The following is a 14,504-nucleotide window of genomic DNA, read 5'->3' as shown; positions in this document are numbered from 1 at the left end:
AGGGGGGGTGTGTGTGGAGGGGGTGTGTGTGTGGAGAGAGGTGTGTGTGGAGGGGGGTGTGTGTGTGGAGGGGTGTGTGTGTGTGTGAGGGGTGTGTGTGTGGAGGGGGGTGTGTGTGGTGGGAGCGGTGTGTGTGTGTGGAGGGGTGTGTGTGTGGAGGGGGGTGTGTGTGTGGAGGGTGTGTGTGTGTGTGGAGGGGGGTGTGTGTGTGTGGAGGGTGTGTGTGTGAGGGGGGTGTGTGTGTGTGGAGGGGTGTGTGTGTGTGGAGGGCTGTGTGTGTGTGGAGGGGTGTGTGTGTGGAGCGGTGTGTGTGTGGAGGGGGTGTGTGTGTGTGGAGCGGTGTGTGTGTGGAGGGGGGTGTGTGTGTGGAGGGGGGGTGTGTGTGGAGGGGGGGTGTGTGTGTGGAGGGGGGTGTGTGTGTGTGGAGGGGTGTGTGGTGTGTGGAGGGGTGTGTGTGTGGAGGGGGGGTGTGTGTGGAGGGGGGGGTGTGTATGTGTGGAGGGGTGTGTGTGTGGAGGGGGGGTGTGTGTGGAGGGGGGGTGTGTGTGTGGAGGGGGGGGTGTGTGTGGAGGGGGGTGTGTGTGTGTGGAGGGGGTGTGTGTGTGGAGGGGGGTGTGTGTGTGGAGGGGTGTGTGTGTGTGGAGGGGGGTGTGTGTGTGTGGAGGGGTGTGTGTGTGGAGGGGGGGGTGTGTATGTGTGATGGGGTGTGTGGACCGGAATGTGCGGACCGCTACATCCAGTTCCCTGTGCACCGGGCCAGCCAGGATGCCCAGGCAGCAGGCTTTGCTGCGGCGGTCGGTATTCCCATGGTCCAGGGGGTGATCGATGGGATGCACGTCGCCGTGTGGCCACCTGCGGATAACAGGGCCGTGTTCACCAATAGGAAGGGGACCTATTCCATGAACATTCAGGTGGTCTGTGACCACCGCATGAAGATCCTGCACGTCTGCGCCTGGTACCCGGGCAGTGTACATGACTCATTCGTATTGGCGCAGTCTTTCATCTCCGGCATGTTCGAGGGACGCCCCCCCGGCTGAGGGGCTGGTTGCTGTGTGACGGGGTCACCTGTTGCGGTTGTGGCTGATGAAGCCTATACGGAGGCCACAGACTGGCGGGTAGAACAGCTGCAACAATGCCCATGCAGCGACCAGGGGCGTGATAGAGAGGTGCTTTGAGGTGCTGAAGATGCGTTTAGGTGCCTGGACCGCTCTGGAGGGGCCCTCCAGTAACCGCCAGATAGGGTCGGCTGCATCGTTGTGGTCTGCTGTGTCCTGCACAACATAGCCCAGCAGAGGGGCGCTGTGCTGCAGGCAGAGGAGGGGCAAGTGGAGGAGCAGCCAGACGAGGCATAGCCCTCCCCAGATGAGAAGGATGGGGGCAATGGTCAGGACAGACGGGCTGGACATGGACGGGAGGCTGCCCACTGTTACCGGCTGGGCCAGCGGGCAGGGGACAGGCTGATGGCTGCCCGGTTCACTGACTAGGGGGGCGTGGGAATCGCCGAGCATGGGCACAGACTGCACACCACGGCACCAGCCGACCACACACACCCCCCCACCCACCCACCACCAACCACCCTCACCTCCCCACCCACCCATCACCAACCACCCTCACCCTCCATCCACCCATCACCAACCACCCTCACCCTACCCGCATGCACACCACCCCTCCATTGCACAGTTCATCCAGCCCTCCCTATCTCTGTCACCTTCTCCAGCACAGCTACCTGCGGCACAACGGCCGGGACTCACACGGTCGCCGGTGGAAGCGTGTCTATTGCAGGCCATGGAAGATGATGATGACCCGCTCTGTGATGAGCTCCGGGCTCTACATCGTTGGACAATGTCTGACCCATGGCCGCAGTACCACCATCCACCCGGACCATCCCTGCATGCGGCCGTGACACTGCAGCGCACGGTCCCATCCTCTGCCTGGGGGGGATGGAGAGGGCGGCCCAGGGGGAGGGGGGGCACACTCACCTGAGGCCGACGTTTTATCACCCCTCACACACACACTGGCGCTCACCTCATACCACATCCCCGCACGCATCGGACAGAGCACAGAGGCAGCTTCTATAGGTGTGAAAGTGATTTTAATGACAAACAGTCCATAGACGTGCCCTAGTCCCTATAACTCATCTGTGCTCTGCACCCGTGCCAACTTACTCAGTGTTTAATTGTTTGGCCTTACGGGCCCTTTGACTACGCCGAGGTGGTTCCCCAGACGGTACAGCAGAGCTGGAGGTGGACTCCTGTGATTCCTGCCCTGTGACTCGGAATCCCTTTGGCGGCCGTTTCCTGGGGTGGCCCGGCCTAGATGGGCCAGGCTGTGGCTCGGGCGACTGGGATGGCGAGCTCCAGCCTGTCCTGCCCGTTGCCCACCAGATGCACCTGGGATGGAAGTGGGGGGGTGTCCGTGATGTCGCGGTGTTCCGGGACCTCCCCTACAGGGGGACCCGAACGGGCCTCAGCACCTCCTCCTCCCTCGGGGTGCCTGATGGCCCCTGGATCTCTACATGGGTCGGAGATGCGAACGGGCCGACCATCCGACGCCCCCCCCCCCGACACCTGGCGCTGCCAGTCTTCGAGGCCCACCCTGGTATCAACAAAGGTCAGCAGGTATGCAGCCATGGAGCTCAGGGAGTTGGCCATCCCTGACTGTGTCTGGGCGATGCGGGCCAGCACCTGGACAATGGCGCTGATGCCCTCAGCAATGGCCTGCAGAGAATGGGCCATGGCCTGTTGAGACTGGGCCCACTGCCTGCAGAGACTGGGCCATGGCCTGCTGAGACTGGGCCATGGCCTGCAGAGACTGGGCCATGGCCTGCTGAGACTGGGCCATGGCCTGCAGAGACTGGGCCATGGCCTGCTGAAGCTGGGCCATGGCCTGCAGAGACTGGGCCATGGCCTGCAGAGACTGGGCCATGGCCTGCTGAGACTGGGCCATGGCCTGCAGAGACTGGGCCGTGGCCTGCAGAGAATGGGCCCACTGCCTGCAGAGACTGGGCCCACTGCCTGCAGAGACTGGGCCATGGCCTGCTGAGACTGGGCCATGGCCTGCAGAGACTGGGCCGTGGCCTGCAGAGAATGGGCCCACTGCCTGCAGAGACTGGGCCCACTGCCTGCAGAGACTGGGCCAGGTCCTGCAGAGACTGGGCCATGGTCTGCTGAGACTGGGCCACGGCATTGAGCGCCTCTGCGATCTGCTGCTGGCTCTGGCTCATGGCTGCCTGTGAGAGGGAAGCCATGTCCTGGGCCACATACGCCGCTTGTACGGAAAGCCCCAGGCCTTGCATACTGCTCCCCATGTCTGACACCGTCACCCCTATTGCTTCCACCGCGAACGCCACCCTTGCAGCTTCGGCCTGGGTGTCACGCATGACCGGCACCACTTGCTGCTCCTAGACGCAGGTGGACTCCTCCACCTGCGTCTGCAGCTGCCGCAAGCCGGCCGTCACCCCCTTCCATCGTCCCTGAGTCCGTGACTGTATCGGCTCCATGGGTGGGTGTGGTAACTCCAGGAACCCGGGACTCGTCTGGGCGGCAGATGGTTGCTCGGCTAGGATGTCCCCCGACCTCTCAGCCCCTCGGCTGCTCCTACCTCCACCTCCTGTACCGGTACGGCAGAGTTGTGCGCACTAATGAGTGTACCAGAAGCCTCATCGCTAAAGTGCCCAACCGAGGTGAGTGTCTCTGCGATGGTGGAGGGTGTAGGAGACAGCAGTGGCGCTGTGTCGTGCTCCTCATCCGACCCAAAGTCCATGGTCCCCTGGGGTGGTGGGTCCTGTCCACCCGTCCCCTGTGTGTCAGTGTCGTGTGTGTCAGTGTACTGGGTAGCGGTGCCCTGTGTCGGAGTGTCCTGGGTAGTGGTGTCCTGGGTAGTGGTGTGCTGGGTAGTGGTGTGCTGGGTAGTGGTGTGCTGGGTAGTGATGTCCTGGGTAGTGGTGTCCTAGGTAGGGGTATCATGGGTAGGGGTGTCCTGGGTAGGGGAGTCCTGGATTGGGGTGTCCTGGCTCGGCAGCGACGGGGGCCTGTGGCTACCCCCCTCGTCGCTGGGTGTTGCCCGCCTGCGTCGCCGCACCCGCATGAGATGGGGGCGTCTTCTCCCTGGTGCTCCGGGTCTGTCCTGTCTTATGGCCGCTCTGGGACGTCCTGGGGGGCATCGTATGCCAGAGGGGTCGGGTCTCTCCCTAACTCGTGGCCGCCCTGGATCGTCCTGGGGGCGGTCGGCATCCGCGGGGACGGGTCCCTCGACGTTTGGTCCTGCAATAAACAATACAGCATGCATGGTTAGACACGCAGGCGGTGATCGGGGGCAAGGGGGATATGGGGGAAGGGGAACCTGGGGGATATGGAGGAAGGGAGATATGGGTCTTGGTCCTCGGGTCCGCCTGCGATTTCCAGGGCCCTCTCCTGATGGTTAGTGATCTCTCATCAGCTGGAGCCCCTCCGGTCCTCTCACGCTCCCGGTTGTTGTGTGCGCGCTTCTCCTGTAGGGGTCGGGTGGGTGGCAGGGATAAAGGGCAACAGTGTTGGGCAGAGATATACATGCAGGTCAGCAGTTGTGTGTATATTGGCAGAGGTACACGACCCATTCTGCCACTGCAGACTGCATGGGTGGGTGCAGCCATGTCAGCTGCACCTAGGGCCGTGCCACACATCGGAGGTGGTGGGAGGGGGCGGGGGTACTCACCCTGGCTGCCCTGACAAGGTCATTCACCTTCTTGTGGCACTGGGTGCCTGTCCTTGGTGTTACAGCCACAGCGCTGACGGCCTCTGCCACCTCCCTCCACAGGCGCCAGCTGAGGTATGGGGCAACCTTGCGGCCGTTTCCGGGGTACAGGGCCTCCCTCCTCTGCTCCACTGCGTCCAGGAACGCCTCGATGTCCTGCCCCTGGAACCTCGGCGCTGGGCGACGGGCGGCCACCTTGACAGCTCTCCGGCGGCGCGTCCGTGATGGGTGACTCCGTCGCGAATGGCGTCATGCCGCTGCTAGCCCATTCCGGGCCAGAGCATTTGTGCCGTTTCGTGGGGCCCGACGACGGAGTGATCGCACCGTTTTTGGCGCCGGGTTCCTGCCATCGTCTTTCGGGTATTATACTGTAGAATTAAGATATTGTACAGATATTCACGATTGAGTAGACTGGGGCTGTACTTGTTGGAATTTAGAAGGATGAGGGGGGATCTTATAGAAACATTTAAAATTATGAAGGGAATAGATAGGATAGATGCGGGCAGGTTGTTTCCACTGGCGGGTGACAGCAGAACTAGGGGACATAGCCTCAAACTAAGGCAAAGTAGATTTAGGACTGAGTTTAGGAGGAACTTCTTCACCCAAAGGGTTGTGAATCTATGGAATTCCTTGCCCAGTGAAGCAGTTGAGGCTCCTTCATTAAATGTTTTTAAGGTAAAGATAGATAGTTTTTTGAAGAATAAAGGGATTAAGGGTTATGGTGTTCGGGCCGGAAAGTGGAGCTGAGTCCACAAAAGATTAGCCATGATCTCATTGAATGGCGGAGCAGGCTCGAGGGGCCAGATGGCCTACTCCTGCTCCTAGTTCTTATGTTCTTATGTTCATGGACAACACAAGTTTACAGCTTTGGTTTCAAGAGGTGTTGAAAGAGATCTTGTTTGTACCATGCGTAAAGTAACACCAAGGCCCTTCTAATTCTCGTCATACCAAGCAAAGATAAGAAAAAGCCATTTTGAAAGGAACTTTTAAAGCTTTTACGATGCTCTTGTCTGTCCTTATCCATTCAGGGGGCATTCTTAAACTTACCTCAGCAAATTATAAAGACAGATTTTAAAAATCTATTTCTCCATAAAAAGTCTAAAATTGTTCTCATAGAATTTACAGTGCCAAAGGAGGCCATTCGGCCCATCAAGTCTGCACCAGGCCCGTCTAGGCCCAGTCGACCTAGAAGAAGGCCGCCAAAGGGGACCCAGATCACAGGGCAGGAATCGCAAGAGGCTGCCTCCACTCTTGATGTACTGCCTGGGGATCCACCCAGGTGTTGTGTTGGGGCCCATAAGGCCAGAAAGGTAGATATTAGTTAGATTGGCACGGGTGCAGCACACAGTATAGAGTCAGGGGCTGGGGCAGAAATCTGTACATATATGTTCACCATTTTATAATAAACGCATGTTCACAATGTTTCAACCTGCCTCAGTGCTCTGTCAGAAGGCTGTGAGGGATGGGCTTGGCTGGGCTGGCTGCAGAGGGGGTGCTGAGGACGGGCGAGAGATGGGCAGGCATGGGGGTGGGCTTGGGCCAGGGATTCCAGTTCAGCCAGCGCTCACTGCTCTGGTGCCCCACCCCCATCCCTCTTCACCCCAACTCCGCGACCCCAAGGGTTTGGTGGGACCATGTAATGGAATGGCCAGCTTGCATGCAGGGATCACCCAAGTGGACGGTAGAATGCGCTACCGTGGGCAGGAGTCAGATGTCAAATGTGCGGAGCACCAGAGCCCACCGCAGAGCGGGTTGTCATCATCCTCCATCACATGGGGCTGACCCTCCCTTACTGCCAACCCAGGGCCCGCATCCCGTAGTGAGGCAGGTTGGTATCACGGAGGGGTTTGCAAGGGGGGGGTGGAGGTGGCACAGGTTGGGTGTTCATGAGAGTGAGTGGTCGTCCGGGAGGCATGCTGAGTTGAAACGGGGTGTCTGTGTCGCTGGCCAGGCCTCAAGTTGGTGAACCTTGGAGGAAATTAGGGTGTCCCATTCACAGCGGCCCAGGCACACATTGTGCAGCATTCTGTGCCTGCCCGGGCCCCATGTCCTGCTGATCTATGCCCTCCCACAAATCCTCCTCGTCGGGCAAGGCCTGGCATTCATTCTCCTCCTCCAGCATGCCGCACATCTGCTGCGCGATGACGTGGAGGACGCAGTAGGCCACCACGGTGTGAGAGACTCTCCCACCGCTATGCTAGAGGGCCCCTCCAGAGCGGTAAAAGTTTACAACGAGCCAGCCAGGAGTCGAACCTGGAATCTCCTGAACCACATCTTCAGGATGCTGAAGCACCGCTCGATCACACCCCTGGCCGTGACATGAGCGACGTTGCAGCGGGTCTCAGCATTGGTCTGTGCCCTCTGGATAGGCGTTATCAGTCACGATCGCACTGGATAACCTCTGTCACGTGGCGTTAACCCCTCAGCTGGGAGGTGTGCGCCCCAAAGATGTCAGGAAACGTCTAGTGTGCCAGGATGAAGGCATCGTGCACACTGCTCTGGTATCAGGCGCAGACATGCATGAGGTGCAGCTCATGGTCACAAACCAGCTGCACGGTCATTAAGTGGAACCCATTTGGATTTATGAAGACTGGCATGTCATGGGCTGGTGCTCAGAGGGCGACATGCATCCCGTCGATCACCCCCTGGACCCGGGGCATCTCGGCGACGATGGCGAGCCCCGCTGCCTAGGCATCCTGGTGGGCTCGGTCCACATTGAAGTGGATGTAATGTGCCGACTGGGCATATAGGACCTCCATGACGGTGCGGATGTACCTGTGCACCGAGCTCTGTGAGATCCCCACTCGACGCCCGGAAGGACCCTGTGGCGTAAAGGTTCAGGGCGACCGTTACCTTGACGGCTACCGGGCGTGGGTGTCCTCCCGCATACCCCACGGTGCCAGGTGCACCATGATCTGGTAGGTATGCCGTACAGTTCCCCTGCTCAACCAGAGTCTTCGACAGCATGCCCGGTCCGGCAGGTTCTCGAATGACAGGTGCTGCCAGTACACACGAGGCCTGATGTGCTGCCTCCTACGCACCTTCTCCTTGGCCTGTTGGATGGCCGGCTCTCCATCCTCACCTGTTGCCTTCTGTTCCTCTGGGGCAGGCTCCATCGCTGAATAGTCCTCCACCTTGAGCAGCCCAAACTCGGATAGCCTCAGTCCATCCCCCAGGGCTGCGGTGGCCAGGATGAAGGCCACTATTCCTGCTTGTATTCCACCATCCATTGCCTGCTGGGAGTAAAAGCTGACATGTTAGCATGGTGCGTACCTCCGTGCCCAACCAGGTCCAGCGTGCTATCCGGTGGCCCCGGCGTTACAGTCGCTGCCCCTGCGTGTAAGCTGTTTCTTTGAGCGGTGTATTACGATCCTAGACCAGAGTCCAGCATTGGTTCAGGGTCTGGACAGAAACCCCAATTCCTCCCAGGAGGAATGTTTGGACACAGAGGGTTGTGAATCTTTGGAATTCTCGAATCCCAGAGGCCTGTGGATGCTCAGTTACTGAGTGTGTCTAAAGCAGAGATTGATAGATTTCTGGTTGGCAACCACAATTGGGCAGCACGGTAGCATGGTGGTTAGCATACATGCTTCACAGCTCCAGGGTCCCAGGTTCGATTCCCGGCTGGGTCACTGTCTGTGCTGAGTCTGCACGTCCTCCCCGTGTGTGCGTGGGTTTCCTCCGGGTGCTCCGATTTCCTCCCACAGTCCAAAGATGTGCGGGTTAGGTGGATTGGCCATGATAAATTGCCCGTAGTGTCCTAAAAAGTAAGGTTAAGGGGGGGGGTTGTTGGGTTACGGGTATAGGGTGGATACGTGGGTTTGAGTAGGGTGATCATTGCTCGGCACAACATCGAGGGCCGAAGGGCCTGTTCTGTGCTGTACTGTCCTATGTTCTATGTAAAGGGTTGAGGGGATAATGTGGGCTGTAAAAGGCATCAAAGTGTCTGATCAGCCACGATCTGACCGAATGGTGGAGAAGGCTTGATGGGCTGAATGTTTTCTTCCTGTCCTAACGTTCCCATGTCTTTCTGTAGGGAAGTGCAGCCACGGCGGGAAGGCTGACATCAGCAGACAGGGGAGCCAAGGGATTAACAAGGACACAAGGAAGTCTCCGCACTCACAGTACCACAATGAGGCAGCGAGGGTCGCCACCGAGGCTTCGATTGAAATCTTCAAGGATGTGTGGGACACAGTGGATCACAAAGCCTTTTCAAGGTGATGCACCCCCCCGCTCCCGGCCCTCCGCTCCTCTTACCACCCGGCCCCCACCCTCCCTCACATCCCCGCCAGAGCCACTTCGTGCAGCATCACAGGAGCCTGAATCACCCCCCCCCCCCCACCCTCCGCAACCTGCCCGACACGCCGCAGGGAGATACAAGGACAGGTGATCAAAATCTAGACGCATTTTAAAGAAAGACACAGAGAGACAGTCAGAGAGAGGGGGAGAGGGAAGGAAGAGACAGAGGGAGGGACAGAGAGAGAAAGACAAGAAAGAAAGAGACAGACAGTGAGCAACATAGAGAGAGAGACAAGAAAGAGAGAGAGAAAAACAGAGACAGAGTGAGAGAGAGACAGAGCGCGATGGACAGAGAGAGAAAGAGTGAGAGATAAGAGAGAGAGCGAGGGAGACAGAGTGAGAGAGAGACTAGAGAGAAAATGAGAGAGAGAGAGAGAGACACACAGAGAGAGAAGCACAGTTCAGCTACAGTAATCTATGTATAACCCTTAATGAATTCCCCCTTAACTGTTCTAATTTAATAACAAAATCCAAGTAAAACCAGAAACCCCTTTTCAAAGGTGTGGCCCAGCACACGGCATTCTCACTGGTATAAGACTTGTTACACATACTCTGTTTCCCTTTTCAAATAGCAGATTTGAATTCCTCGCAGAAAGCAATTATCTATTTTTATTTACCAAGCAGTCTGGAAACAGCTTTTAAAATGAAGATAGAGAAACACTTCTGACAACCTGTGCAGTTCAAACCAGTCCAAACCTAAAGCAAAAGTAAAAACTCACAGAGCCACAGCCCAGCTCCACCCACACAATGACATCACTGAAGCCATGTGATCAGACAATAACATTTCTTAAAGGGACACTCGTATGACAATCTAGACATTTCATTAACCCTTGCTGTTCTTATATTTATGATAATATCACAGGGACTTCAGCCTTTGGGGTAAGGGGGTTGAAAGATAAGAATGAGGGTTTGGCCATTCTGGACATTTGGGGAATCTCACTGGGTAGTTTCTGAACCCAGAGAGCTAGGCCGTGCCAGAAAGACTTAGCTCCTGGCTGGCACAACAAGGGTTTCAGTAAATGCGATGCTGTCTTCTAGGTTCCTCGGCGTCGAGAGCTCCGCCGGGCTCAGTTTCGTGATCGACACGACAGGGAGCATGAGGGATGACATTGAGGCGGCAAAGGAAAGGACCATCAACATCGTGAAGAACAGGAGGCGGGCAGGGACAGAGCCATCCTTTTACATCCTGGTGCCTTTCAGTGACCCAGGTACCGATTACTGTGGGAATCAAACGGACATCTCCCTCCGCCTGTCATCACCTTGGACGTCCCAGAGTATTGTCACTGTTGTAACTCCCTCAGTACTGACCCTCTGACAGTGAAGCACTCTCTCAGTACTGACCCTCTGACAGAGCAGCACTCCCTCAGTACTGACCCTCTGACAGTGCAGCACACCCTCAGTACTGACCCTCTGACAGTGCAGCACTCCCTCAGTACTGACCCTCTGACAGTGCAACACTCTCTCAGTACTGACCCTCTGACAGTGCAGCACTCCCTCAGTACTGACCTTCTGACAGTGCAGCACTCCCTCAGTACTGACCCTCTGACAGTGCAGCACTCTCAGTACTGACCCTCTGACAGTGCAGCACTCCCTCAGTACCGACCCTATGACAGTGCAGCACTCCCTCAGTACTGACCCTCTGACAGTGCAGCACTCCCTCAGTACTGACCCTCTGACAGTGCAGCACTCCCTCAGTACTGACCCTCTGACAGTGCAGCATTCCCTCAGTACTGACCCTCTGACAGTGCAGCACACCCTCAGTACTGACGCTTTGACAGTGAAGCACTCTCTCAGTACTGACCCTCTGACAGTGCAGCACTCTCTCAGTACTGACCCTCTGACAGTGCAGCACTCCCTCAGTACTGACTCTCTGACAGTGCAGCACTCCCTCAGTACTGACCCTCTGACAGTGCAGCACTCTCTCAGTACTGACCCTCTGACAGTGCAGCACTCCCTCAGTACCGACCCTATGACAGTGCAGCACTCCCTCAGTACTGACCCTCTGACAGTGCAGCACTCCCTCAGTACTGACCCTCTGACAGTGCAGCACTCCCTCAGTACTGACCCTCTGACAGTGCAGCATTCCCTCAGTACTGACCCTCTGACAGTGCAGCACACCCTCAGTACTGACGCTTTGACAGTGAAGCACTCTCTCAGTACTGACCCTCTGACAGTGCAGCACTCCCTCAGTACTGACCCTCTGACAGTGCAACACTCTCTCAGTACTGACCCTCTGACAGTGCAACACACACTGAGTTCTGACCCTCTGACAGTGCAGCACTTCCTCAGCACTGACCCTCTGACAGTGCAGCACTCCCTCAGTACTGACCCTCTGACAGTGCAGCACTCTCTCAGTACTGACCCTCTGACAGTGCAGCACTCCCTCAGTACTGACCCTCTGACAGTGCAGCACTCCCTCAGTACTGACCCTCTGACAGTGCAGCACTCCCTCAGTACTGACCCTCCGACAATGCAGCATTCCCTCGGTACTGACCCTCTGACAGTGCAGCACTCCCTCAGTACTGACCCTCTGACAGTGCAGCACTCCCTCAGTACTGACCCTCTGACAATGCAGCACTCCCTCAGTACTGACCCTCAGTACTGAGCCTTTTACACTGCTGCATTCCTTCAGTACTCATCCTCTGATAGCGCCGCACATTCTCAGTACAGACGCTGCGGATTTTTGCCTGGATTAGGGACTAATTTACGGGACACCCCGTTGTTGTCCATTTCGCTGTATGAAGAAGAAATCTATCGCAGAACTGTGTTAACTGTCTCTGAAGCTATTTAGTTTTTTCGGAATATCACTGTCTGGATTACACTGTCTCACTCCGCTGTTGATTCTCATGGAGATATTTAAATATTTACACAGATTTTGGCCCTGTATTCAAGACCAGCGATCCTGACAAGTTTATTGACAAGCTGAAAGAGCTTAAAGCGGACGGAGGAGGTGACATTCCAGAAATGTCCCTGTCGGCACTTAGGGTGAGATCAGTGTCAGTAATTTCCCCATGTGTGTGTAAATGTGTGTGTGGGTGACGGAGAGAGTGAGCCGAAATCTCAAAACACGATTTGGCGGCGAATAGCTTCCGGGATGCTCTGGCAACGCGAAAATGGCGTAACTGCGTCGCTCACCGCGCGAGGCTAAAGTCCAGCACGCATATCATTACCGGGCCTGACACCCTGTTCTCCGGGGTCTCCGAGATTCACCGCCTCCGATGGGCCGAGTTCCCGATGGCGTGGTTCACTTGTGCTCTCAAAAGTAGTGAACCTGGCATCGCGGCTGTTGAGCGAGAGAGAGGAGGTAGCAAATGGCTTGGAGTGACTGTGGGCTGCCGGCCCGGACACCGGCCGTGCTGACTGGGGTGGGGAACCCCTGCCAGGGCTGGGGCATGGGGGGAACAGGCCGAGCACAGGTACTGACCGCCATTACGGCGGCCATCTTGCGTCGCACCCACTGACCATCCACCTCGGCGCCTGTTTCTACACTGTGACACCGGCCGCATGGGTGCGCCCACCCCTGCACTCCACCCTCCCCGCCACACTGCACCCCCCCCCCCCCCCCCCCCCCCCCCCGCACCTGCGACTGCTCTGAGTGCCGCCTACAGGCTGCAGGTTTATACACCACCCCCGAGGGGGCGGAGCCCACAGGGGCATCAACATAATACAGTGCAATACAGTGGTGAATTGCAGAAGCAATACGTTCACTACACAGAGTGAGAGAGAGTGTGCGTCTGAGAGAGTGTGTGTGAAAAATGAAATGAAAATCGCTTATTGTCACGAGTAGGCATCAATGAAGTTACTGTGAAAAAACCCTAGTCGCCACGTTCCAGCGCCTGTTCGGGGAGGCTGGTGCGGGAATTGAACCGTGCTGCTGGCCTGCCTTGGTCTGCTTTAAGAGCCAGTGCTTTAGCCCAGTGTGCTAAACCAGCCCCTGAGAGAGTGTGTGAGAGAGAGTGCGCGTGTGAGAGAGTGTGCGTGTGAGAGAGTGTGTGTGTGAGAGACTGTGCATCTGAGAGAGTCTGTATGTGAGAGTGTGCGTGTGAGAGAGTGTGTGTGTGAGTGTGCGTCTGAGAGTGTGCATGTGAGAATGTGCGTGTGAGTGAGTGTGTGTGTGAGAGAGTGTGCATCTGAGAGAGTGTGTATGTGAGACAGAGTGTGTGTGAGAGAGGGAGTGTGTGTGTGAACAAAGAACAAAGAAAAGTACAGCACAGGAACTGACCCTTCGGCCCTCCAAGCCTGCGCCGACCATGCTGCCCGTCTGAACTAAAATCCTCTACACTTGCGGGGTCCGTATCCCTCTATTCCCATCCTATTCATGTATTTGTCAAGATGCCCCTGAAATGTCACTATCGTCCCTGCTTCCACCACCTCCTCCGGCAGCGAGCTCCAGGCACCCACTACCCTCTGTGTAAAAAACTTACATCGTACATCTCCTCTAAACCTTGCCCCTCACACCTAAAACCTACGGCCCCTAGTAATTGACCCCTCTACCCTGGGAAAAAGACTCTGACTGTCCATTCTGTCTTTGCCCCTCATAATTTTGTAGACCTCTATCAGATCGTCCCTCAACCTCCTTCGTTCCAGTGAGAACAAACCAAGTTTATTCAACGGCTCCTCATATCTAATGCCCTCCATACCAGGCAACATCCTGGTAAATCTCTTCTGCACCCTCTCTAAAGCCTCCTTCTGGTAGTGTGGCAACCAGAATTGAACACTATCCTCCAAATATTTTTTTAAATTTTTTTTAAAATTTAGATTACCCAATTATTTTTTCCAATTAAGGGGTAATTTAGCGTGGCCAATCCACCTACTCTGCACATTTTTGGGTTGTGGGGGCGAAACCCACGCAGACACGGGGAGAATGTGCAAACTCCACACGGACAGTGACCCAGGCTATCCTCCAAATATGGCCCAACTAAGGTTCTATACAGCTGCAACATGACTTGCCAATTCTTATTCTCAATGCATACGGCAAGCATGCCGTATGCCTTCTTGACTGTAGTGAATGTAACTCCATAATTCACACTGTATTATATACATGAGACCATGCATTTGTAAGCGCAGTTACGTTGCCCGACCACTAGGGGGAGTAGCGCTGGGAATGCTTAGGAGTTTGTACAGGGCTCCACCCTTGGCTCCGCCCATGACTCCTCCCCCTGGACGGCTGTATAAGTACCAATGCTCAGAGCCAGTCGTTCAGTTCATCGAGAGTTCAACGCGGAACAGGCTGGCTCTGTTGTAAGTAGATTAAAACCACTGTTCATATCTTAAAGCTAGTGAATTGATGGTTCCATCACTACCTTCACCACCTGTGTTGCCCCTTTCAGTGACCTGTGGACCTGTACACCTAGATCTCTCTGACTTTCAATACTCTTGAGGGTTGTACCATTCACAACAGCATGGGGACATAGTCCCTGAAATGGTGAATCCAGCCCACTCTCTCTCTCTCTCACATACACACTCTCTCTCAC

The 14,504-nt window shown here is 56.2% G+C and overlaps 1 protein-coding gene across 1 annotated transcript in view; it reads left to right on the top strand.

Annotated features, from left to right (window-relative positions):
- The window catches only part of LOC119974965 (von Willebrand factor A domain-containing protein 7-like), an 89,626-nt gene that overhangs the window by 18,985 nt on the left and 56,137 nt on the right, over positions 1-14,504 (top strand). Inside the window, exons 6-8 of the mRNA XM_038814355.1 lie at positions 8,768-8,948; positions 10,069-10,238; positions 11,903-12,015. Coding sequence (XP_038670283.1) covers positions 8,768-8,948; positions 10,069-10,238; positions 11,903-12,015 — 464 coding nt within the window. The remainder of the gene's footprint in view (positions 1-8,767; positions 8,949-10,068; positions 10,239-11,902; positions 12,016-14,504) is intronic.

This window comes from Scyliorhinus canicula, chromosome 12 (genome assembly GCF_902713615.1).
Source record: "Scyliorhinus canicula chromosome 12, sScyCan1.1, whole genome shotgun sequence".
Classification (NCBI taxonomy): Eukaryota; Metazoa; Chordata; class Chondrichthyes; order Carcharhiniformes; family Scyliorhinidae; genus Scyliorhinus; species Scyliorhinus canicula.
This window is presented reverse-complemented; position numbering and strand designations above follow the sequence as displayed.